The sequence below is a fragment of the Schistocerca serialis genome, chromosome 2, assembly GCF_023864345.2.
Source record: "Schistocerca serialis cubense isolate TAMUIC-IGC-003099 chromosome 2, iqSchSeri2.2, whole genome shotgun sequence".
Taxonomy (NCBI): Eukaryota; Metazoa; Arthropoda; class Insecta; order Orthoptera; family Acrididae; genus Schistocerca; species Schistocerca serialis.
The window spans coordinates 495,781,269-495,808,361 of NC_064639.1; the positions used below are offsets into that span (position 1 = coordinate 495,781,269).

Sequence of the window (27,093 nt, forward strand, 5' to 3'; positions counted from 1 at the left end):
CGTTGTGATCCAGCACGGCGCTCCGTATTACCCTCCTGAACCCACCGATTCCATATTCTACTAAACAGTTATTGGATCTCGACCAACGCGATCAGCAATGTCGCGATACGACAAACCGCAATCGCGTTAGCCTACAATCCGACCTTTCTCGGAAACGTGATGGTACGCATTTCTCCTCCTTACACGAAGCATCGCAACAACGTTTCACCAGGCAATGCCGGTCAACTGCTGTTTGTGTATGAGAAATCGGTTGGAAACTTTCCTCATGTCAGTACGTTGTAGGTCTCGCCACCGGCGCCAACCTTGTGTAAATGTTCTGAAAAGCTAATCATTTGCATATCACAGGATCTTGTTCCTGTCGGTTAAATTTCGCGTCTGTAGCACATCTTCGTGGTATCGCAATTTTAATGGCCAGTAGTGGATATACGATTTAGAGAAAATCTTTGCAGCCCCCTTAGATTGTTTGCAGATGATGCTGTCGTTTAGCGTGCTGTAAAGGCGTCAGACGATCGAAACGAATTGCAAAATAATGTAGACAAGATATCTGTATGGTATACAAAGGGAACTGCACTCTAAAAAATGAAGTGTGAATTCATCCACATGAGTACTAAAACGATCCGCTAAATTTCACTTATACGATAAATTACACAAATCTGAAGGCTATAAACTCAGCAAAATACTTGGAGACTACAATTTCGAATAACTTAAATTGGACCGATCACATAGATAATGTTGTGGGGAAAGCAAACCAAAGACTGCGATTTATTGTTGAAGCTCTTAGAAAATGTAAAAGGTGTACTAAAGAAACTTCTTACACTACTGCCGGCCGTTGTGGCCTAGCGGTTCTAGGCGCAACAGTCTGGAACCGCGCCACTGCTACGGTCGCAGGTTTGAATCCTGCCTCAGGCAGGTTAATTAGGTTTAGTTCTAGGGGGCTGATGACCTCAGAAGTTAAGTCCCATAGTGCTCAGAGCCATTTGAACCATTTTTTGTTAAATCCCAAAGTGCTCAGAGCCATTCCAACCATTACACTACACTTGTCCGCCCTCTTTTGGAGTACTGCTGTGTACTGTAGGATTTGCATCAGGTATGACTGATACCGATGAAGTTCAAAGAAAGGCAGCACGTACTGTATTATCGCGAAATAAGGGAGATAGTGCCACGGATATAATACGCGAATCAGAATGACAGAATTAAAGGTGTTTCTGGCTGCGGCAGGACCTCATGATATCTCAATCGCCAGCTTCCTCCTCAGAGTGTGAAAACATTTCGTTAGCGACAACCTGCATTGGGATCGTCATAGTAAAGTAAGAGAAATCAAAGCTCACACGCGAACATTTAAGAGTTCGTTTTTCCCGCGCGCTGCTCGAGAGTGGAACGGTAGAGAAACAACTTGAAGGTGGTTCGATGAATCCTCTGCCAGACACTTAATTGTGATTTGCAGAGCAATTATGTAGATGTAGATAACTGCCTCACGACGCGCCCTAGCATTTCCACAGATACTCGAATAAAGTATGAGTCATAAAACAGTCCCTGTATGGATAGTGGTCGAGTTTATGGGAAACAAACTAACCGGAGAAAATCAGGACAACACTCGTCGCCTTGAAGCGCTATAGATGATGTAATAGTAGTACCAGGTAATCACGTGACTTTCCACCGCTGACGAGAGTCATGAGAGTGGAGCGGTGTAAATGTGGAACCAGCAGACGGGTCGACTTGACGACGTGGCAAAATGACTGTCGTATTTCGAACGAGTCCGTCACCACACTGTGAATGTAGTAGCCCGATTTTTTGGTGCACCACGCGGGCTGTCTACAAAGAATGGTGTACTACTTGCAGCCATGTTGCACAGCCTAAGAATTGTGGTGATAAGGTCTTAACCAACAGTGCGGCCTTTATTGTTAAGCCTTTTCGTCCGCATTGAAAACACTCACCTTTGGCGAAACCTTCAAAACAATATCCTCTGCCCTGATGCGATATATAATGTTTCTCAGCTGAGAATTACTGGATAAAATTATCTGTACTACACGCGCGAATGGGGCGCAGAATGAGCCAAATTTATCAGGTCTGTCTTTAGCTACAAATGAAGAAAAGTCCTTGCTGAAACATTGTGTTCGATATTGTGGTGCAACGTCAGCACGCCTCAACGTGGTGCACTCTGGGTAACGCTAAGATCCGGCAACACTGTTTGCCAGACAATCTGTACGGAAGGGATAAGCAGGACCAAATGCTAGGGCCTCCATTCAAGTCTGGTAGATAACGGTATCGACATCTCTGTATCCAGGAAACCCTTATTGACAGTAAAGACCACTTAACCAATAGAGTGGAAATACCAGAATATGACCTGTTACTGTGCGGCTGATCCCGGCGGAGGTTTGAGTCCTCCCTCGGGCATTGGCGTGTGTGTTTGTCCTTAGGATAATTTAGGTTAAGTAGTGTGTAAGCTTAAGGACTGATGACCTTAGCAGTTAAGTCCCATAATGTTTCACACACATTTGAACATCTTTTTGAACATGACTTGTTACAAACCACTTGTCACCGTACCTATGGAGTCGCCACAAATGTGCGCTCCTCCGTGTAACGTACTTACAGGGTTAAGACATCCTTCACCAACAACACTTACGAAGTCAAAATGATAGAAATAATTATCAATACTATATATGTAAACTCCCCGCCACCGAACGGACACCTGAAGTCCTGCCTTTACTGTCCCACCCAGCAGGCTAAGTGGGGGACTTCAGGAGTCATCAGACGCACGATAGCAGCAGTGAACCACTAGCAAGCTGGGTCGATGATAATCTGTTTCTGCTATTTTATGCAAAAGACAAGGGATCTTTTAAATCAGCAGCTTAGAACCTAGAATACAACCCTGATTCGTGCTTCGTAAAAAAAGACGGTCAGTTCACACTTGCTGCAAGGGACCTGCAGAGTACTTAAAGACCTTCCACACAGTCAACATCGACCACCCATAATCGAAAGCGCGTTCCTCTGATCAGATCCTGTCCTCGTCCAAGATATAATTTTAAGAAGGCGGGTTGGAACAAGTTCCCCAACCACCTTGAAAAGTGTTGACGCTGGATTCCACCCACTATCGAAAGTTGCCAAAGGTTCACAAGAGTAGTGACTGAAGTAGCAAAGACCACCAGCCCTAGAGGATTCCACAAGGAATATCTATCAGGATGGAATGCTCAATGTGTAAAACTATACAAGGAGTTCCTCTAAGGAGAGATAGCGGATCACCTCCTACTCACACTTGACATGGCTAGACGTGAGAAATGGACAGAAACAGTCGTGAAAGTGGACTTCAAATGTTCTAGCAGAAAAGGCCAGGCACTTTTAAAGAATTAGGTGTAAGTCCTAAGCATACAAGAGGGGAAGTGGTCTCTCACCCGGACAGGACTGCGAAGCACGTTGTGACTATTTCAAGAATAGCACAGGACAAAGCTCGCACCACCCACATCAAACAATAATTTATGAATCTGAAACATCTAAGCCCGACCACACCGTATTTTCCCAATCATTAATTGTCGAGTAAATAACAATGTCACTCAAAGAAGTTAAAGCGGAAAAGGCACCAGGGCCTGATGGAATTCAACTTGAATTCTTCCTGAACGGTGGTAAATTAACCTAATAATGGGTAACAGAGTTATTTACTGATATCATGATGAGGAGGAGAATACAGAACGGAATGAAAGGTCTGTCATCGCTACTCTTAAGCCAAGAAAACCAAGCAACGAGCCGGAAAGCTACCGCACAATAGCCCTTCCTGGCTAAGTGTACAGAAGTATTGAAAGAGCCATTTACAAGACATCTGGGCTATGGACCAGATAATGTCACTCGCCACCTACTTAGAAGCAGACTTTGAAACTAATTTAAGAACATCAACTGCATTTATCGATCTGTCAGCAACTTATGACATAGTATAGAGGCACAATCTTCTCTACAAACTTGTTCAAAGAATCCCATGCAGGAAAACAGTCCAACTTATTAACAGCATGCTTACTGGAACGTCATTCTTGGTCGTACTGTGCAACAGGATAAGCCCTTCGAAGACCCTAAATGATGGACTACCCCAGGGATCTGTCCTTGCCCCACAACTTTTTAATCTGTACATCTTTGTCATGCCTAAAACTAGCTCTCATAAGTTTGGATGTGCTGATGACCGGATGTTGGCAGTGGGACATGAAATTTTTAAGGATCGGAAGCCATCTTTAACATCCTATCTTATGATATTGGGAATATACGTTCTTAGACGCAGACTGAGGCCAAACCCGACCGAGACAGAGATGGCTTGCTTTCACTTGCGCAGCAGGGCGCCAGACAGATGGCTCCAGGTGTGCTTTGGTTACAGACTACTTCGCCACAACCAGCACTCAAAATATCTAGAGGTTACACTGGACCAGATAGAGCCTATAAGAAGCATCTGGAAAACACCGCTGTAAAGATAAAAACTAGGAACAATATTTGCAATGAAATCCATACCATTAGCTGCTTACAGGCGTTGATAAATATCAACGGGGACAGTTGCAAATTTGTGCATCGACCGGGACTCGAAACCGGGATCTCCTCCTTACATGGCAGACGCTCTGTCCGATTGAGCCATCGAGGACACAGAGGAGACTGTGATTGCAGAGACTTATCTCTGGCACGCTCCCCACGAGACCCACAGTTCCAACTTACTGTCCACGCACTACATTTATAGTGCCCCTGCCCACTGTACTCATTACACGCAGCAGTCAATCTACCGATTCCTATAAGAGTTTGAGCAATGTGAGTGCATCCGCACTGAAGAAGATCATTTGGCCAGAAGATCATTTGGTTCACATAACCCGACACTCTCCCTCTCTCTCCTGAGACCAGGGTCATAAAACTACGGCTCACAGGCAAAACCGGCCCGCGAACATCATCAATCCGGCCCACGGTGACACGTCAGACATGCAAGGTATGCGATCTTCCGTTTTTTTTTTTAAATACAGTCAAGCTGTGCCTATCGAGCGCTTCCCATAATGGTTATTCGAAAAACGAGTAGAAGAAAATGAAAACACTGACTCGCTTAACGAATCATGTTTTGCATAGTCTGTTAAGTGTTTTTTTTTTCAGTCTTTAATAACCATCTCAAACCTACTTTCTGATCTGGATCTGTTTCTTTGGCCGTTATAAATGAACACTACGTCAGGCGTTCTCCTATAAACTACCGCTCTGTAAAGTATAAACTCCGTGAATGATACACTCAGTCAGCAGAACTGATCGCAAAGCGCATCGGGCCGCAATTATCGCCACCCATACCGCCCGCGACGGAGCCGCATATGCTCTGCAACGATGTTGCAAGATATTTTCTTCGCCAGCGTCTGGTAACCCTTTCCATTGCAGTATCTGTTTATGAATTCAAATTCTGTTTCGTCATCGGTAACAGACACGTATTCATTACGGATACCCATAAAGCAATAGCTATGCACGCCAAGATTTTAATTAACCATAATGCTATTTATCTTGAAGTAAATTTTGAAACATGGGCATAAACAAACATCTTCAGACAACTTTGTTCTAAAACAGGATTTACTGTACTAAAAGATTACATTACTACATCGTAAACCTGCTTTACTATTGTTTCGGAATGGAACGATTTGACTTACTCTCATTGGATTCCTACAGAAAAAATGTTTCAATTAACTAGAGTTAATTACGAGGAAGGTTCAGGGATGAATCACGCTCATTAACCGATGTGACACTGGACTGTGTAAAATTTACAACACAAACAAATCATACAAAATACGTGCAATAACCAGTTGCTTTTATTATAAGATCAATTAAGATACACATTAACAGACATACATATAATGTAACTGGACATTTCAACTGTAATTTATTATTTGAGATTTCCTGAAAATTTACCATACCTAAGTGAAACACATAGCCAACTCAAATAATGAAATTAAGCACTGTAATAATGATTAGTGAGATTTATTTAGCTATAACTTCCCACTCAACAACTATATAAAGTTGTGGATCAAGTTTACTGATCGAAATAAAAGCAGCGACTTTAAATGCTAGCCATTTAGTTTGGATCTGTGAATATTTTTGTGTACTTCATTTTGGAGAATGTTTTTCTCACACAGATAAGTAGTGCCGAAAGTGGAAAAGAAACCAAGAGTAAACTTAAGCAAGTGATTGAAATGTGTGAGAGGAATTTCAATACTTATCTTTATAAAAATCACTTCTTTGTAAATCGGCCATTTGCATTTGAAATTCTCAGGCAACACTGAACGTATCGGTGTTAAAAGGATTCTGAAAAATCTTGATATCGTTTGCAGTTGCATCAACATCTGAAAAATGATTTATTTTCGCGAGTACTCAAAGTTTAAATTGCGAAATCTGCCAGAAATGGATTCTCTGATTGTTTACTGAACGTTCGGCATGTATTGAAATACGTGAAACATTTTTTGCCCAAATGAGACTGAAACAAAACTTTCTTTGAGGAAGGATTTAATATGAGTGCAAAAATCAGTCAGTCACTGGTTTTCTCTGTGTAATTATAAATTAATGTTGTTAATACACACATCAAAAAAAGTTTTGCATCACAACGGTTCCGAGAGTTCAGGGACATGTACAGAAAATTGGAATAGAGATCAACATAAACATTATTTCCACCCCTTTTATTGCTCATGAGAACCACACATTGCACGTTGTACCATCATACAACGAGACTTTCAGAGGTGTGCACGCCGGTACTTCTAATACCCAGTAGCAGGTCCTCTTGCATTGATTCATGCCTGTATTCATCGTGCCATACTATCCACAAGTTCATCAACGCACTGTTGGTCTAGATTGTCCCACTCCCCAACGGCATTTCGGCGTAGATCCCTCAGGCGTGGTTGGTGGGTCACGTCGTCCATAAACAGCCCTTTTCAATCTATCCCAGGCATTTTCGATGTGGTTCATGTCTGAAGAACATGGTGGGCACTCTAGTCGAGCGACTTCGTTATCCTGAAGGAAGTCATTCACAAGATGTGCGCGATGGGGGCGCGAATTGTCGTCCATGAGGACGAATGCCTCGCCAATATGCTGCTGGTATGGTTGCACTATCGGTCGGAGAATGGCATTCACTTATCGTACAGCCATTACGGTGCCTTCCGTGATCACCAGCGGCGTACGTCGGCCCCACATAATGCCACACCAAAACAGCAGGGAACCTCAACCTTGCTGCACTCGCTGGACAGTGTTTCTAAGGCGTTCAGCCTGACCGGGTTGTCTCCAAACACGTCTCCGACGATTGTCTGGTTGAAGGCATGTGCGACACTAATCGGTGAAGAGAACCTGATACCAATCCTCAATCCTGAGCGCCGGCCGGAGTGGCAGAGCGGATTTAGGCGCTTCAGTCTGGAACCGCGCGACCGCTACGGTCGCAGGTTCGAATCCTAACTCTGGCTTGGATGTGTGTGATGTCCTCAGGTTTGTTAGGTTTAAGTAGTTCTAAGTTCTAGGGGATTGATGACCTCAGATGTTAAGTCCCATATGCTCAGAGCCATTTGAACCATTTTGAACCAATCCTGAGTGGTCCATTCGGCATGTTGTTAGGCCCATCTGTACCGCGCTGCATGGTGTCGTGGTTGCAAAGATGGACCTCGCCATCAACATCGGAAGTGAAGTTCCAACATGCAGCCTATTGCGCACAGTTTGTGTCGTAACACGACGTCTTGTGGCTGCACGAAAAGCATTATTGAACATGGTGGTGTTGCTGTCAGGGTTCCTCCGAGCCATATTCCGTAGATAGCAGTCATCCACTACAGTCGTAGCCCTTGGATGGCCTAAGCGAGGCATGTCACGCCAGTTCCTGTCTCTCTGTATCTCCTCTATGTCAGAACAACATCGCTTCGGTTCACTCCGAGACGCCTGGACACTTCCCTTGTTGACAGCCCTACCTGGCACAAATTAACAACGGGGACACGATCGAACCTCGGTATTGACCGTGTAGGCAGACACCTCAAGCCGTCCTCCTCCTTCCTGGTGGAATGACTGGAACTCATCGGCTGTCGGACATCCTCCGTCTAATAGGCGCTGCTCATGCATGGTTGTTTACATCTTTGAGCGGGTTTAGTGAAATCTCTGAACAGTCAAAGTCTGTGATACAATAGCCGGCCGGGGTGGCCGAGCGGTTCTAGGCGCTACAGTCTGGAACCGCGCGACCGCTGAGGTCGCAGGTTCGATCCTGCCTCTACCATGGATGTGTGTGATGTCGTTAGGTTAGTTAGGTTTAAGTAGTTCCACGTTTTAGGGGACTGATGAGCTGAGAAGTGAAGTCCGATAGTGCTCAGAGCCATTTGAACCGCTTGTGATACAATATCCACGGTCGACGTCTGTCTTCAGGAGTTCTGGTAACCGGGGTGATGAAAAACTTTTTTTGGTGTGTGTAGTATTAACCGCAAGGTTTCTGAGTAGTGAATTGCATCGGATTCGTCTTTAAAGCAATTTTAATTTAATTAAATACTTACTGTACCCCCCATGAACCACGGACCTTGCCGTTGGTGGGGAGGCTTGCGTGCCTCAACGATACAGATAGCCGTACCGTAGGTGCAACCACAACGGAGGGGTATCTATTGAGAGGCCAGACAAACGTGTGGTCCCTGAAGAGGGGCAGCAGCCTTTTCAGTAGCTGCAGGTGCAACAGTCTGGATGATTGGCTGATCTGGCCCTGTAACATTAACCAAAACGGCCTTGCTGTTTTGGTACTGCGAACGGCTGAAAGCAAGGGGAAACTACAGCCGTAATTTTTCCCGAGGGCATGCAGCTTTACTGTACGATTAAATGATGATGGGTAAAATATTCCGGAGGTAAATTAGTCCCCCATTCGGATCTCTGGGCGTTGACTACTCAAAAGGACATCGTTATCAGGAGAAAGAAAACTGGCATTCTACGGATCGGAGCGTGGAATGTCAGATCCCTTAATCGGGCAGGTAGGTCAGAAAGTTTAAAAAGGGAAATGGATAGGTTAAAGTTAGATATAGTGGGAATTAGTGAAGTTCGGTGGCAGGAGGTGGCAGGTGAATACAGGGTTATAAATACAAAATGAAATAGGGGTAATGCAGGAGTAGGTCTAATTATGAATAAAAAATAATAGTTGTGGGTAAGCTACTACAAACAGCATAGTGAAAGCATTATTGTGGCCAAGATAGACACGAAGCCCACGCCTACTACAGTAGTACAAGTTTATATGCCAACTAGCTATGCAAATGATGAAGAAGTTGATGAAATGTATGATGAGATAAAAGAAATTATTCAGGTAGTGAAGGGAGATGAAAATTTAATAGTCATAGGTGACTGGAATTCGACAGTAGGAAAAGGAAGAGAACGAGACGTAGTAGGTGAGTATGGATTGGGGCTAAGAAATGAAAGAGGAAGCCGCCTGGTAGAATTTTGCACAGAGCATAACTTCATCATTGCTAACACTTGGTTCAAGAATCATGAAAGAAGGTTGTATACATGGAAGAACCCTGGAGATACTAAAAGGTTTCAGATAGATTATATAATGGTAAGACAGAGATTTAGGAGCCAGATTTTAAATGGTAAGACATTTCCAGGGGCAGAAGTGGACTCTGACCACCATCTATTGGTTCTGAACTGTAGATTAAAACTGAAGAAACTGCAAAAAGGTGGGAATTTAAGGAGATGGAACCTGGATAAACTGAAAGAACCAGAGGTTGTAGAGAGTTTCAGGGAGAGCATAAGGGAACAATTGACAGGAATGGGGGAACGAAATACAGTAGAAGAAGAATGGGTAGCTTTGAGGAATGAAATAGTGAAGGCAGCAGAGGATCAAGTAGGTAAAAAGTCGAGGGCTAGTAGAAATCCTTTGGTAACAGAAGAGATACATAATTTAATTGATGAAAGGAGAAAATACAAAAATGCAGCAAGTGAAGCAGGGAAAAAGTAATACAAACGTCTCAAAAATGAGATCGACAGGAAGTGCAAACTGGCTAAGCAGGGATGGCTAGAGGACAAATGTAAGATGTAGAGGCTTATCTAATGAGGGGTAAGACAGATACTGCCTACAGGAAAATTAGAGACCTTTGGAGAAAAAAGAACCACTTGCATGAATATCAATAGCTCAGATGGAAACCCCGTTCTAAGTAAAGAAGGGAAAGCAGAAAGGTGGAAGGAGTATATGGAGGGTCTATACAGGGGCGATGTTCTTGAGGACAATATTATGGAAATGGAAGAGGAGGTAGATGAAGATGAAATGGGAGATATGATATTGCGTGAAGAGTTTGACAGAGCAATGAAAGACCTAAGTCGAAATAAGGCCCTGGGAGTAGACAACATTCCATTATAACTACTGACAGCCTTGGGAGAGCCAGTCCTGACAAAACTCTACCATCTGGTGAGCAAGATGTATGAGACAGGCGAAATACCCTCAGACTTCAAGAAGAATATAATAATTCCAATCCCAAAGAAAGCAGGCGTTGACAGATGTGAAAATCACCGAACTATCAGTTTAATAAGTCACAGCTGCAAAATACTAACGCGAATTCCATACAGACGAATGGAAAAACTGATAGAAGCCGACCTCGGGGAAGATCAGTTTGGATTCCGTAGAAATGTTGGAATACGTGATGCAATACTGACCCTACGACTTATCTTAGAAGAAACATTAAGGAAACGCAAACCTACGTTTCTAGCATTTGTAGACTTAGAGAAAGCTTTTGACAATGTTGAATGGAATACTCTCTTTCAAATTCTGAAGGTGGCAGGGGTAAAATACAGAAAGCGAAAGGCTATTTACAATTTGTACAGAAACCAGATGGCAGTTATAAGAGTCGAGGGGCACGAAAGGGAAGCAGTGGTTGGGAAGGGAGTGAGACAGGGTGGTAGCCTCTCCCCGATGCTATTCAATCTGTATGTTGAACAAGCAGTAAAAGAAACAAAAGAAAAGTTCGGACTAGGTATTAAAATCCATGGAGAAGAAATAAAAACTTTGAGGTTCGCCGATGACATTGTAATTCTGTCAAAGACAGCAAAAGACTCGGAAGAGCAGTTGAACGGAATGGACAGTGTCTTGAAAGGAGGATATAAGATGAACATCAACAAAAGCAAAACGAGGATAATGGAATGTAGTCGAATTAAGTCGGGTGATGCTGAGGGAATTAGCTTAGGAAATGACACACTTAAAGTAGTAAAGGAGTTTTGCTATTTGGGGAGCAAAATAACTGATGATGGTCGAAGTAGAGAGGATATAAAATGTAGCCTGGCAATGGCAAGGAAAGCGTTTCTGAAGAAGAGAAATTTGTTATCATCGAGTATTGATTTAAGTGTCAGGAAGTCGTCTCTGAAAGTATTTGTATGGAGCGTAGCCATGTATGGAAGTGAAACGTGGACGATAAATAGTTTACACAAGAAGAGAATAGAAGCTTTCGAATGCTGAAGATTAGATCTGTAGATCACATAACTAATGAGGAGGTATTAAATAGAATCGGGGAGAAGAGGAGTTTGTGGCACAACTTGACTAGAAGACGGGATCGGTTGGTAGGACATGTTCTGAGGCATCAAGGGATCACCAATTTAGTACTGGAGTGCAGCGTGGAGGGTAAAAATCATAGAGGGAGACCAAGAGATGAATACACTAAGCAGATTCAGAAGGATGTAGGCTGCAGTAGGTACTGGGAGATGAAGAGGCTTGCACATGATACAGTAGCATGGAGAGCTGCATCAAACCAGTCTCAGGACTGAAGACCACAACAACAACAACTCACTATTAAAAAGAAGTAGTCTTCCAGAATGAGATTTTCACTCCGCAGCGGAGTGTGCGCTGATATGAAACTTCATGGCAAATTAAACTGTATGCCGGACCGAGGATCGAACGAGCATTTGCCCGCGAAACGCAAGGTTCCGAGTTCGAGTCTCGGTCCAGCACACAGTTTTAATCTGCCAGGTAGTTTCAGGTGTACTAAGAACTGTAGTCACAAAATACACTAATGCCACTATATTCTGCTTTTCAGATCGCACATGTAGAATGATCGCAAAGGAATCAAAATTAGCAATTCCCACTAATTCCGTTGCTTGTAAGTGCGTGAGTGACACTGTTTCTAAAGAAAGAGATTGTTTTACACTTAGCATTAGTACTTCACACAGCATATAGCGATACGGTTGTTACTGTTTCTAATGCCTTGCTGACAATAGTGTAATCGTGAAGTACTGAATTTCTAGACTTATTTATGTATCTTGTCAGCATTAATTGTTTGATGGCAGTAGCTTGACAGCTATATTGTATCCTTGCGCTGTAAATGTGATACACACTGCAATACCCTACCCAATCCATTCGAGACGATTTTGATGGCTATGATCCAAATCATAAATCTTTAATGATACTCGTGTATTATGATAAGCAACCTACTCTTGTATAAATAACATCTGTTCTTCTCCTACACGAGCTTGTCGGTATGCTGCAACACATGGAACTACCCTGACATACTATTTGTTTACATACACAAATGTTTCTGTTCCATTCTATCCTACGATATGCACACAGCCAAATTGCTTAAACATTAAAAGACTCGAATTTGTGGTAATTTTCGTGTGTATTTGGATGATGATGTTGCAAATTAGTTCTGATTATTTTGCGTGGGTAAGTACAAGTACAGCAGCTACATTCTTTGTAAAATCATTATTCATAAGTAACAGCGATAAAAATTTATATTACCTCAGTAACTGTTAATTATCTTGTATTTAGTGCAATTTTATACTTATCATAGTGGTGGCAATGCCTGTAAAATGTTTTTGACCGTTTTTTGCAATCATCTTTAGACTGCGTCGCCATATTGTGTCATAAGTTATATTAATTAATATACGGACCCCTGATATCTTGTAAAGATACCCGGGGGCTATACTGAATAATAAATTATTGGGATAAGGGCTCCTGGGTAAGCTAATTAGGTGATAAATTGCACCAATAAAGACAAGGGTGACATAAATACAGCAGTGGTCATTGTCGCTAATAAATTACAGCGGTAACTATGAGTGTGATGTAAATATCGAGATAAGGATAATTAGTTAATAAATTAAATCTTAAATAAATATATTTATTACGATAATACCCAGGATTCTAAACTAGGTCTTAAATAAACGCAGAATAAGAGCCCATGCGGACTACTGCGCGACGGGACGGCTAGTGGAAGGCGGGGTTGGATGACAAGTGCAGTTTGTTTATATAAAAGTCGTAAATCACTGCTGGGTGAAAAGTATTTCAAAGTCTATATCCACTTTTAGCACATTTATAATGCCTCATTTCTGATACTTTTTGTCCAGTATCTGCTTGTACACACACTGCCAAGTGCTAGTCTCACCAGTGCAATAAAAGAGGCTATCGAGATTAATGAGATAATTTAGTCAGTAAAACAGAGACTTGATTTTTAAATAAATGTGAAATTTGGCGCTCAATTACTGTCAGAACCGTAGAAGTCGGATGCAGGGAACAGTATGTCATTGTTCTGTGTCGAGAAAAAATTACTGATTAAATAGAAAGATGATGCATGGACTCTAGTATTCGCAAGTAGTTGATAAAAGTTCAGACTGCGAGCAACTGAGATCTGCACTAGGCGCACATGAGAAAGAGCATGTAATGTCCCCACAGCAAATACCCTCTACCACGCACCAATTAATCATTTTCAATCAAACCATCCACATTCATTCACTTTGGAAAAGTTATCTGATCTGATTTTCTCGTAATATATGTGGCGACAGCTCGTCGACGCCAAAGTATTTTCTAGTGCACTTATTCTTTGAAATAACAGAGAGGCATATATGCATTCTCCAAGGTTGTTAGAGTGGTAACTAGGACAGCTTCTGAAGTATCTGTTGAGGGATTGACGTGTTTCTGAGAGATACATATTCTGCTTTTCTTCTCGCTAAAGCGAGCCAATTAACATTTGTGCCGCTACCGGTTTGTTTTGAAGAGAAAGAGATTGTAAAAGGAAAATAATTAAGGCGTGGAATCACCGGAGATCTGGACATGTAATGGAGATGGATTTAATACACGATTTCCTCCATAAATAAGGTTTGTGACATTTTTGTTCTGGAGTGAATGAACGAATGAGTTTCTTTCTGAATCATTTGTTGATCACGTTGGCCCTCTAATCAGTGGGGAAGTTTCAGCTGTGTCGAAGAGAGCCTGCAATCACTGAGTCTGTGTTAAATCGTCCAAAAACGCTTCGTACACATCTGGAATTTCGCAATCTTTCGTAAAAGGAACAAATTGTCCAAACGATTGATTCTCCCAACTGACTGCAGTGTTTAACAGTAATAATAAATGTAAAGATCTCTTACAGCAAGCCAGCCGCTGATTACCAAGACGAAGGACTCCACCAAAGATTCTATTTGGCTGATTCTTTTTATCATATATCACGTAATGAAATCTTATATTAAAAACTATACATAGATAAAGGAGAGAAAGAGAGAGGGCGAATGAAAATAGAGATAATACTAATAATCCTCCATCAGTCTATTTTTTCGCCTGTCTTGTCACGGATCAGCCAAGAACTGGGAGGGCCTTACTTTACTGTATAGACTTATGTGTGAAGGTGAAGGGATCTTAAAGACAACAGATACACGTCTATACAGACAAGACATTACACAGAGATAGCGGCTAGCTCCATTGATCATCTAGTCTTAGATTAAAGAGACGGCAACTTATTATCCGAACATTAAAGTGTTAAAAGCAATAGAGAAACTACTGTATCGCAGTTCAATAATCGTAAAATCAGTTCGGCGGAACTGTAAATCTGGATATTATTTCAAGAACTTGTGGCAACGTCCTGAACATGCCTACCAGTGAGGTGATGAAGAAAGATTGGTAAAGGCCCATGAGGTTGACTTCATTGGCCTGCCACAGCACCTCTGGGATCAGCTCCGTGTCCACATCCAGCACCAGACGAGTCTCTCCTGCTTGTCGAATCTCCTTCAGCAAAGACCTGCAAGTGAAAGCACACAGTAGAAGAAGTATTTATATGTCTTCCCATCATTTCAGGAAACTGAATAGGATGTATCGATTTATGCAGATACATAAAGTCAAACTCCAAACACAATTTGACTATAGTTATATAACATTATTATTGTAATTTACACTCAAGAAAAGCAAAGATATATTTGCATGTCATCTAGTTGACACTGCTTAACTCTCATCACGTTACTCCCTACAATACTCACACCATGTCGCTGACTCTACTTCGCTCAACAACACACTTACTTCACTTCAATCACTACACTTCACTCACTTCTCTTACTCTATATCACTAACTCCCCTTCCCTCGCTCTGCTTCACTCATTCCACTATACTCACTTCCCATCAGTCACAAATTGATTCACACCCCGTCAGTCACAAATTCATTCACACTACATCAGCTACTCCAATTTTGTCACTCTACTTTATTTACTCTAATTGATTCACTCTACTTCTCACACCCTTCTTCACTAACTTCATTCCATTCTGGTCATTTTACTTGGCTCCCTCTACTTCATTCACACAGCTTCACTCCCTCTACTTCATTCGTTCCGCTCCAATGTACTCCCACTCAGTTACTCTACCTCACTCACTCAGTTACACTCCCTGTACTGCATTCACTCTACTTCATGCACTCTACTTCAATCATTCCAAGTTTTTGTACCATATTGATAAGCTAGGATAAGGTAATACTATTATTTATTTTTCAGTGGTCGTTTTTTCTGAGATTTTTATTTAGTGAGGTTCTTTGTTATACAGAATACACATAATCTACATGGTATTATTTTTGGAATTGTGATGTCTATTGGGAAAAGTTATCCAGGTTTTATATTTTTGCGTCTTTTACACTCAGTCACACAATCAGACTCACAATCACAGAAACTGTGACTGCATCTAAAAGAAATAAAAATGCATGTATTTTGGCATCGATTCCAGTTAATATGAACAGCTTCACTTCAAAATATGAATCACCCTCATTTTGCGTATTGCATTTTATGTGAGTAATTTTCAAAGATACATAGCGAGAGTACAGTCAATTTAACTGTTTCTCTGAATTAGCCTCTGCAGAAACTTGTTAGGGGCTTCAGATAGCCTTCCTCATTAGCTTCAATAAGCTTTGCACATGTCTATTCGCTACATTTTTCTGTATTATACTGTAGTAAGGCAAGCATAGATAGATTAGGCTGTAGTAAGTTAATAAAAGTGCATCTGCATTTACTAACACAGGTATATCTACCTTTATGAATATGTTACGTGAAGAAAACGGTCTACTGACATATAGTCAACACGGATTTAGAAAATATTGTTCCTGTTAAACACAACTAGCTCGTCAGTCACACGAAGTAATGACTGCTATCGACAGGGTATCTCCAATTGTTTCCATACCTCTATATTTTCCGGGAGGCTTTTGACACCGTTCCTCACAAAATACTTCTAATTAAACTGCATTCTATGGAGTATCGTCTCAGTAGTGTGACTGGATTCGCGATTTCTTGTCAGAAAAGTCACAGTTCGTAGTAACTGACAGAAAGTCATCGAGTAAAACAGAACTGATAACTCGCGTATCCTAGGGAAGTATTCTAAGCCCTTTGCTGTTCCTAGTCTACATAAACGATTTAGGTGACAGTCTTAGTACGTCCCTTAGACTGTCTGCAGATGATGTTTTCCTTTACTGTCTGGTAAAGTCATTAGAAGATCAAAACCAACTGTAAAGTGACTTAGACATAATGTCTGTATAATGTGAAAAGTGGCAATTGACCCGAAATGAGGAACAGCTGAATAACTATGAACTACAATTACGAACAACTTAAGTTGGAAAGAACACGTAGAAAATGTGGGGAGGGCAAACCAGAGTCTCCTTTTTATTGGCAGAACACTTAGAAGTTGCAACAGGCCTACTAAAGAGACTGCCTAAATTCGCTTGTCTGTCCTCTGCTAGAGTACTGCTGTGCAGTATGGGATCTGTACCAGATAGGATTGAAGGACATCGAAAATTTTCAGAGAAGGGCAGCTCGTTATGTGCTATCCACGAAATAGCGGAGATAGTGTCACACATATGTAAGCGCGTTCGGGGGGCAGTCATTAAAACAAAGGCACTTTTTGTTGCTTTGATATCTTTTCACGAAATTGCAATCACTAGCTTCCTCCTCTGAACGCACAAATATTTCATTGAAGCCAATCCACATAGAAAGAAATAAGCATTAAAATAAAATAAGAGATATCGCAGATCGTACGGAAAGAATTAAGTGTTTACTTTTCCCACCCAATGTTCGATAGTGGAACAGTAGATAAATGGTATGAAGTTGGTTCCCTGAACCCTCTGCGAGGGACTTAAGTGTTAACCACAGAGTAATCTTACAGATATAGGCGTAAATAGGTGATTATTTTACACTAAATTACAGAGAACAAATTTCGTTAAGCATTTGTTTCATTAAAAACACAGAGAACTGCAAAATTATTAGTGTCGATTCATAATAATAGTGTGTAATGCTGAATTTTCTGTCTTTTATTGTTCCTATTAATTGAGAAAAACATGAAGGACGTTCAGTCATGCATTGTTCTGACACATTTCTCAAATTTATTGAAGTATAGGAAATCAGTTTCAGTATAAATGATTAAAAATTTACTGTTTATACTGGTAGTGAATAAAGTGTTCCTGTTTCCTTAAATTTCGTTCAGAAATGCGTGATTCAGTTTGAAAACAGCTTTAACTTTTCATTCGATAGTTTCTTTAACATCTTAAGAGGTATAAAGCTTTCAGATGGAGTGTCTAATGACAAGTGCTAGCACCTGTCTTAGCCTGTATGTACTGCATTGCCACAAAAGTATGCTGATGTTAAAGTATGCTAAGTAGGCAAGAAACAATTTAAAAATTTAACGGTCATTGTTCAATGTGTCAGTGTGTCTTTGGGCATCGATTGCCTGACTATAGATTTTCGAGTGTAAGAGGTCACGATATAGATCGTGCTGTAACTCAGCGGAGGCCAAGATTTCGGCTTGCAGCCCTTGCCCAGGCACGAGTGCCAAAGCGCTCGGCCTCGCTGCACATTTCTTCAACCGGCACGCCGGCACGCATGCTGTCTGAGCGTGAGAAGGGGGAAGAGGGGAAAACAGGGGCACTCGCACCACCTACGGCTTAGTTTTATATTTCTCAACAAGTAGATCACAAGCAAAAGGAACTTTCAATATTATTTAATTATTTTTGCCTTTATGAAGAGACGGCTGGTGTGGCCGTGCGGTTCTAGGAGCGTGACCGCTACGGTCGCAGGTTCGAATCCTGCCTCGGACATGGACGTGTGTGATGTCCTTAAGTTAGTTAGGTTTAAGTAGTTCTAAGTTCTAGGGGACTGATGACCTTAGAAGTTAAATCCCATAGTGCTCAGAGCCATTTGGCGGTCAAGTCCACTTAAGACGCGAAGTTCAAATGGTTCAAATGGCTCTGAGCACTATGGGACTTAACTTCTGAGGTCATCAGTCCCCTTGAATTTAGAACTACTTAAACCTAACTAACCTAAGGACATCACACACATCCATGCACGAGGCAGGATTCGAACCTGCGACCGTAGAGATCGCTCGGCTCTCGACTGTAGCGCCTAGAACCGCACGGCCATTCCGGCCGGCAAGCCGCGAAGTCTGCAATCCATTCCGCATGGTATAATGTTCTTTCCTGCACTCCTTTTTCCTTCAGAAATTCGACAATAGTGGTTTTTAAACCGAAACATTGTTTCAGGCATGCCCCTTGTCATAACCAATGTACTTAGCAGTAATACATGAAGTCTCCTTATCGTTCAGATCCATTGAAAACTGTTGCAACTGACAGGGAAGAAATGCCTGCAACTTGAGAAATTTTACTGTACGTACCTCCAATTTTTCACCTGCTCCATGTCTGCAAATCTAGAGCAAAGTGCTTCTTGATGTACAGAACAATGAATCCCGTCTGTCGATCGTTATAACATGTTGTTCTTTCATTGATCAACTAAATCTTTAAATTTCGGAGAGGACGGACACTACCAACGAAGGACAGAACGAACGACAACAAGATCGAAACAACGGAGTCACAAGAAAACCTAACAACCACGTCCACTCGTTAACAGAACAAGAAAATAAAAAGCTGTGTAAGGCGAGGCAATGTGTCCAGAGACGTACGCAAGGTTAGACTGACTAGCTGAGCGAGAGGCAGACGCTTAAGTACTCTGTCGGGGGCGCCGCTATTGGCCGCTGGAACCACGCGTTCAACTGTGGCGCCCTCACACTAAATGCAGGCCAGTAGGCGGGCGCCGCCACAGCTTACAGCGCGATGGTGCAGAGATCTCTAGGGATCTTCGACGTCGATGACGTCAGGCGGGGATTCAAATTCCGCGGCGCGCGATACCAGAACGTGAACATCGGACAGTGTTTAGTATGCACATAAACGCCCGCCCGCTAGCTGTGCGGTCTAACGTACTGCGTCCCGAGCGGAAAGGCGTGCCGGTCTCCGGCACGAATCCGCCCGGTGGATAAGTGTCGAGGTCCGGTGTGCCGGCCAGCCTGTGGATGGTTTTTAAGGCGATTTTCCATTTGCCTCGGCTAATACGGGCTGGTTTCCTTTATTCCGCCTCAGTTAGACTATGTCGGCGATTGCTGCGCAAACACTGTCTCCACTTACACATACACCATACTTACTCTACCACGCAAACATTGCGGTTACACTCGTCTGGAATGAGAAGTTCCCGGGGGGAGACACTGGGGGCCGAACCGCACAGCAGCGGTGGGGTGAATGGACTGCTGTAGCTTGTTGTGCGGTTGTGTACCACTGAGGGCTACGGTGAGGACGAAACCTCTCTGCCGTTTTCTAGGTCCTCAGATCAATACATACAAACATGCACATAAACTGTTTTTGGTGTGGACGAAAGGGCCACGTACAAAAAGATTACAAACAGCAACGTTGCAGGTATTGCAAGAAATTTACTCACTCAGATCGGCAACGCCATAACAGAGATCAGCAACAACAGGAGTTTTAATCACAGGGTAGATCTTGCGGACAGCAGTTAAATGGCGTATGTGGCGGGGTGTCCACTGTGCTATGCTCCCAATAAGAGTTAGCGCATGTGAGAAACCAGTGGCAGACTTTTTCTGACCAGCTATGTGGCGTATAAATTATGTAAAATGTTGTTGGATACCGGTTCTCAGATATCGGTTGCAAGCAAAGAAGTATTTGGGTCAAAAAGGTTAAATGCATTCACTGGACGTTAAGTGACGTAGGTGGAGAGCGTGTAAATTCACTCGGTGCTGGAATGTTGAAGTTCCTTCGGTCGTTACCGGCAGGTACGAGGTGATTTCAGACTTGATTTCCTGGTTCCACATTGCGCCATAATTGACCTGGAACGGCATACGGTAGGAAATGGAACTTTGGTTCAACTAGGCTCTGTAGGCGGATTACCTTCACTGTCGCAAGATCCACCTCATGGCCAGGAGAAACCAACTGAACTGCGCACAAGGTCCTTTAAGATCAGTTCGCTGGATTGCAGACAGAAAGCTACAGCAAAGGTAGCCTGGATTGATGTTGGTACTGACCTGCCAGAGAACGCGTTGTGCATCATCAAAACTTTGGCGGATAATGAAGTACTGGAAGCAGTTAGTTGTTTTATATGACGTAGCGTGTCCTGCGTTCAGGAGGCAGGCGGCACTAGAGTGATGCCTGTCGGTATTGATAATTTTGGCCCCTCGGAAGTAAAGTTGTCGCAGGATACCCTGCTTGTGAATTTAAAAGATGAGGATAAAGTAGACCGTGGTTTTATAGCAAGTTACACAATTCTGGGAGGGTCTGACGATTGGTCAGCGCTAAGGAGTAAGGTAGCACATGTTGAAGATCAGGATAGAGCATTAGTACGTGGAATTATTTAATCTGTCGGGCCACTTACCCGCAACATCGCCTTTTAAGTACCGAATTCTTATTGGAAGCTAAGCACCCAGGCATTTACGAGTACAGCCTATTATGGAAGAGTTTATAGATTAGCAACTTTGAGACTGCATCATGAAACATAGTTGCAGCCCCTAGTCTGCTCCCATTGCAATCGTAGGCCAAAAATCACCAGATGCTGGCAGAGCATATTGTGCCTGTTCTGATTACCGTTTCCTCAACCAGAAAACGGTGTCGCATGCGTTACATATGCCTAATATAACAGAGACAGTGGACAGCTTGTGTCAGTGTTGGTACTTCACAACATTGGATTTGCTTAGTGGTTACCACCAGTTGAAAGAGACGGAGGAGGACCGGCCGTAAACAGCGTTCTCAACGCTGACTAGGCACTTTCAGTTTCACCGCGTGCCTTTTGGACTTGAAAACGCGGCGGCAACCTTTCAGCATTTGCTGGGTAGTGTGTCCCACAGATTAAAACCAAAACAGTGCATGGTAATGCTGTACGACATAATGGTGTAGCATGGTTCACGTTGAGTTTAGAGAAATACACTTACGCTCATTAATTAAGAATAACTGCAGAATATGGTACCACACAACGCGGCACTACACAAAACTTGCGCTAATAGCATAGGCACATAGGGAACACACACGACACAGATCTGTCAGTTCACGGTATTGGTGATAATTTGAGCAAACCGTCACGAAACACATGTGCTACAAAACGCCACTGTTTTCTGCGCATATACCTCGACATCAATATGGAATATGATCACCATGCACCCGTACAACGGGTTGGCATACTTTGGATCAGGTGGTCGAGCAGATGCTGGGGTATAGGCTCCAATTCTTGCACCAGAGCCTGTCGGAGTTCCTGAAGTGTCTTAGGTGATTGAAGACGTCCAGCGGTACGTCGACCGAGAGCATCCCAGACGTGCTCGATGGAGTTTAGGACTGGAGAACAGGCAGGCCACTCCATTCGCCTCATACCTTCTGTTTCAAGGTACTCCTCCACGATGGCAGCTCAGTGGGGCCGTGCGTTATCATCCATCAGGAGGAAGGTGGGACACACTGCAGCCCTGAAAAGGCGGACGTACTGGTGCAAAATGACGTCCCGATACACCTGACCTGTTACAGTTCCTCTGGCGAAGTCATGCAGGGGTGTCGGTGCACCAATCATAATCCCACCCCATACCATCAAACCTCCACCTCCGTACAGGTCCCTTTCAAGGACGTTAAGGGGTTGGTATCTGGTTCCTGGTCACGCCAGATGAAAACCCGGCGAGAATCACTGTTCAGACTATACCTGAACTCGTCCGTGAACATAACCTGGGACCACTGTTCCAATGACCATATACTGTGTTCTTAACATCAGACTTTACGGTCTCTCCTGTGACCAGGGGTCAGTGGAATGCACCTTGCAGGTCTCCGGGTGAATAAACCATGTCTGTTCAGTCGTCTATAGGCTGTGTGTCTGGAGACAACTGTTCCAGTGGTTGCGGTAAGGTGCCGAGCAAGGCTACCTGCAGTACTCCATGGCAGTCTGCAGGCACTGATGGTGTGTATCGGTCTTCTTGTGGTGTTGTACACTATGGATGTTCCGTACTGTAGCGCCTGGACACAATTCCTGTCTGCTAGAATCATTGCCATAATCTTGAGATTACACTTCGTGACACACGGCAGGCCCGTGCTACGACCTGTTGTGTTTGAGTAGCCTCCAGTCGCCCTAGTATCCTACCCCTCATAATGTCATCAATATGTGTTCTTTGAGCCATTTTCAACACAAAATCACCATTAGCACGTCTGAAAACGTCTGCACACTTACTCACTGCACCGTACTCTGACATGCACCAACACACCTCTGTGTATGTGGGCTGCTGCCAACGCCACCGTCCAACGACCGCAGGTCATACCCCGAGGTGATTTAAACCCGAAAATCGCCCACCAGAGCGTTGTTTCACCATGTATCAGCATTATCCTTGATTTATGAGCATGAGTGTATCATTCTGTAACGTAAGAAGTTCGACTTTGGGTCACATTATAGGGCAGGATGGAGTTCATTCCAAGCTAAAACTGGTTGAGGCTGTTCAAAATTATCCAACGCCCACCAAGTTAAAGGAACTGCAATCTTATTCGGGGTTCGCGAATTTCTACCGTAGATATGTTCCAAAATCTGCAGAAATTGCTTTGGAAAGAAGTAAAGTTTCGTTGAACAGATGAGTATCAAGTGCCGTTCGAGAAGTTAAAAGATCTGTTGACATCCAGTCTCGTTTCGGTCTATGTGGTTTTTGAAAAACCGTTTATTCTTTCTTGTGATTTGAGCGATTTTTCACTAGGAGCTATTTGGAGTCGGGAAATAGATGTACAGCAGCACCCTGTTGTGTACGCTTCATGGCAGGTCAATAATGCTGAACGAAATTCTCCTCTACAGGGAAGGAAGTGCTCTTAGTGATTTTTGAAATTGGGTACTTCCGTTGTTACCTGTATGGTAAACGATTTAAAGTGTGATTGATCATGCAACGCTTAAGTGGCTTTTAAGACTTAAAGATCCAAAGAGTAGATTGTGGTTAAGCAAATTCGATTACGAGGTAGTACATCGGCCAGGAAGGTCGTACGCTAACGTGGACAGACTCAGTTGTAAGGCACATGATAAGGAATGCACAGGCATTGACGTACGTGGACGGAGGACAGCACAAAGTGCTGACCCAGACTGTCAGCAGTTTCCTAAACAACAGCAGTTGTGCACGGAAGATGAAGTATTGCATCAGACAACACGAAATGGGCCATAGTTAGTGGTACCACAGAGTTTGCGTGACGAAGTGTTAAGACAAGCGCATGATTCGATTTTAGCGGGACATTCGTGTCGAAGACCAGTGGAAAGGAGGGCACTGCAGAGCTATTGGTGGATGATGTGTAAACAGCACATGGACCAATACGTGAAAAAATATGTTCCCTCTGCTCAAAGAGCAGAACTTAACCACCAGAAAATTAAATTATAGAAGTTACCAGAAGCTGGTAAATCCTTTCAAATGGACAGAAAAATTGTATTCTCAAGCCAACTGCCGCACAGAACGAGTCCACAATATTGCGAAAATATTGAGTTTTTATATAAATTCCGAGCATAACAATTTGGACGTCCTATTGGCCTACGTCATCGCTGCATACCACTGAAATTTCACCAAAGCACAGGGTTATCTCCATACGAAATAATTTTTGGGTGCAAGGTTCCATCACCCTTTGAGTTTTGCAAAGCCCCCTCGCAAGGAGACACCTCGACAGTGAAGGATTTCGCTAGGACAATGAAACTTATCTGGAGACAAGTACAAAAAATGAATACGAATGCTTTGTTGTTGTTGTTGTTGTCTTCAGTCCTGAGACTGGTTTGATGCAGCTCTCCATGCTACTCTATCCTGTGCAGGCTTCTTCATCTCCCAGCACTTACTGCAACCTACATCCTTCTGAATCTGCTCAGTGTATTCATCTCTTGGTCTCCCTCTATGATTTTTACCCTCCACGCTGCCCTCCAATGCTAAATTTGTGATCCCTTGATGCCTCAGAACATATCCTACCAACCGGTACCTTCTTCTTGTCAAGTTGTGCCACAAACTCCTCTTCTCCCCAATTCTATTCAATACCTCCTGATTAGTTATGTGATCTACCCATCTAATCTTCAGCATTCTTCTGTAGCACCACATTTCGAAAGCTTCTATTCTCTTCTTGTTCAAACTATTTATCATTCATGTTTCACTTCCATACATGGCTACACTCCATACAAATACTTTCAGAAACTATTTCCTGACACGTAAATCAATACTCGATGTTAACAAATTTCTCTTCTTCAGAAACGCTTTCCTTGCCATTGCCAGTCTACATTTTATATCTTCTCTACTTCGACAATCATCAGTTATTTTACTCCCCAAATAGCAAAACTCCTTTACTACTTTAAGTGTCTCATTACCTAATCTAATTCCTTCAGCTTTAGGGAAACAGGAAAGGGTGCATGATGTAACAAGACTTTACCCAAGTACCATGTGGGTCAGTGGGTTATGTTAACGAATCCTTGTGTGCCGAATGGGAAATGAAGAAGTTTGTGACATGGTATAATGGCTCTTATCAGGTAATATCAAGTGAGCTGAATTCGGCAGTTGAAACGGATGTGGCCAATTTGCCTCGTGTGACGTCAGTTTCCGTAGAAGGGGAGGCGGAGGTGGGGGACTGGGAGAAACGACGAGCGAGGAGGAGGAAAAGGAAAAAAGCTATGCGAAGGAAACAGGATAATATGGCGAATCATAGGCATATGCTAAGATCTAGAGCAGGGATGTGGGACGGGTATTAGGATTTTCTTTCCCTGCAGAACGCACGTTCTTACCCCGGGCCAGGAGAGAATGGAAGCAGTATCCGGGAAAACATTCGGTCATGGAGAAGGGATGAAGCACGGAGTCTTACCGTGTTAGGCCCACTGTACTACAGGTATGCAGCCGCATCAATTAAGGCATGTTCTGTGTCAGGAGAAGTCGTGTTTTCCGAGCAGAGGGACTTGATTATGTCGGATCACCAGTGGACACTAAGGGTAAACTGCAAAATTTGGGCACACGGGAACGAGATTCGGAGACTGGAAGAAACGTTATAAAATTGCTCAGCATGATGAGTAATCAGTCAGGGTATAACGTTACACAAGGAGAGTATCGTCTGATATAATCGGAGTTTTCAAAGCTACAAGAGCAACTACCGCATCTCTGACAGACTACGTAGTCGAGCCCGCGGATTAGACGAAGAAAAGGGTGGTTGGACGCAGGAGGTGGTAGCATCTTAAAGACAGTGTTTCGCACAGCCGATGCAGATGACATATCTAACTTCAATAAGGCATTACAGAAGTATCGGGAATAGGCGGAAAAGTAACAGGAGGCAGAGAAATTGCACGCAACTCAGCTCGCCACTATCCAAAGCTCTGTGCTGAAAAACACTCGGCAGCATCGTAAGTTAACCGCTACTTTAATGTCACATATTAGATCATCTCCTAAAACTACCAATAGGAATTTCCGTATTATTGGTGATCGCTTGAACAATACTGATGCACCGTTAATGATTGCCACATTATTATACAATCTTGCTGACATCTTTATGGATGGCCGTGTTGAAACTGCGGAGGCACCTTACGCCACTTCTACTACCACTGGAACGATTGCTCACGTCTTTCAAAGAAACCCAGATTGTTGTGCCAGCGCCTATGGAACTTAAAACCGGCTAGGGAGGAGTACTTGATTATGTATTATCGCTTGGCTACCGGTACAAGCCAGTAGAGAGTGACTCATCTAGAAGTTTGCGTACAAATACCACTAACTTGTAGAAACTGATGTCTGCAGTGCTATGCAGTACACGCACACCCAGTAGCATGGGACTCTTTGCGGAAGTGCGTCTGACTAAAAGTACAGGAGAACTTAGTAGTGGTACCAGTCAGACACAGTCACGTCTTAATGTCTTCATAAGATTTGTTACGCTGTCACACCGGACTGGTTACCATCTGCTCTTCTAAGTTAATGCATACAGTGCATTAACAGCCTTGCAAGTTCGTGTAGTTTCATTTTGAGAAGAGGGCCACAGAATCTCCTAAGGAAGTATTGTCAGAGGAGGGGGTAGGACACCACTCGTTACATTCAGTGCCAGAGTCGCCAGTCGCTATCAGTACTTGTTTTGAGCAGGGCTGGTTAGATAGCACACAAAGGTTGGTTTTGCAGGGTCAAGGGTTAAAAATGGAACTCGTTGTGAGATATCTGGTCCCACTTTCCGCTTACCAGCTACGATAATGGGATCCATAGTCGTCAGTATGGTCCATCCTTAATTTATATGCCTGACCTACCTTCCTCAGTTTTGGCCACCCATTTCTTGCCGATACCATTGATGAGGACCTGATCACATCTGTGCATCAGATGACCGTCACACAAAATGACTCTGTTTCCATGGAGCAATTCTTAGCGCACGTGAAAAGCTACAGAAGTAAGCAGCAGTATAATGAGTGAACATTGTGAGGTAACGGGCGCGCCCTGAAAATATTCTAATCCGGAGTTGGCGTGACCGCACGGGCCGCTCGGCTAGCCGGGGCTCGGCAGGTAAGCCGCGTGGTGCCGGACATTGGCCGTTGCAAGAGGGGTAGCCGCAACACGTGGTCCATCAACCACATGGCTGGGAATTCCTTGGTGACGCTATGTCGATG

General features: G+C 43.2%; 1 protein-coding gene across 1 annotated transcript in view; it reads right to left on the minus strand.

Moving 5' to 3' along the window:
- LOC126456136 (glutamate receptor ionotropic, kainate 2-like) overlaps nt 1-27,093 on the minus strand; it is a 293,829-nt gene that overhangs the window by 140,450 nt on the left and 126,286 nt on the right. Inside the window, exon 6 of the mRNA XM_050091890.1 lies at nt 14,816-14,957. Within this exon, the coding sequence (XP_049947847.1) occupies nt 14,816-14,957 (142 nt within the window). The remainder of the gene's footprint in view (nt 1-14,815; nt 14,958-27,093) is intronic.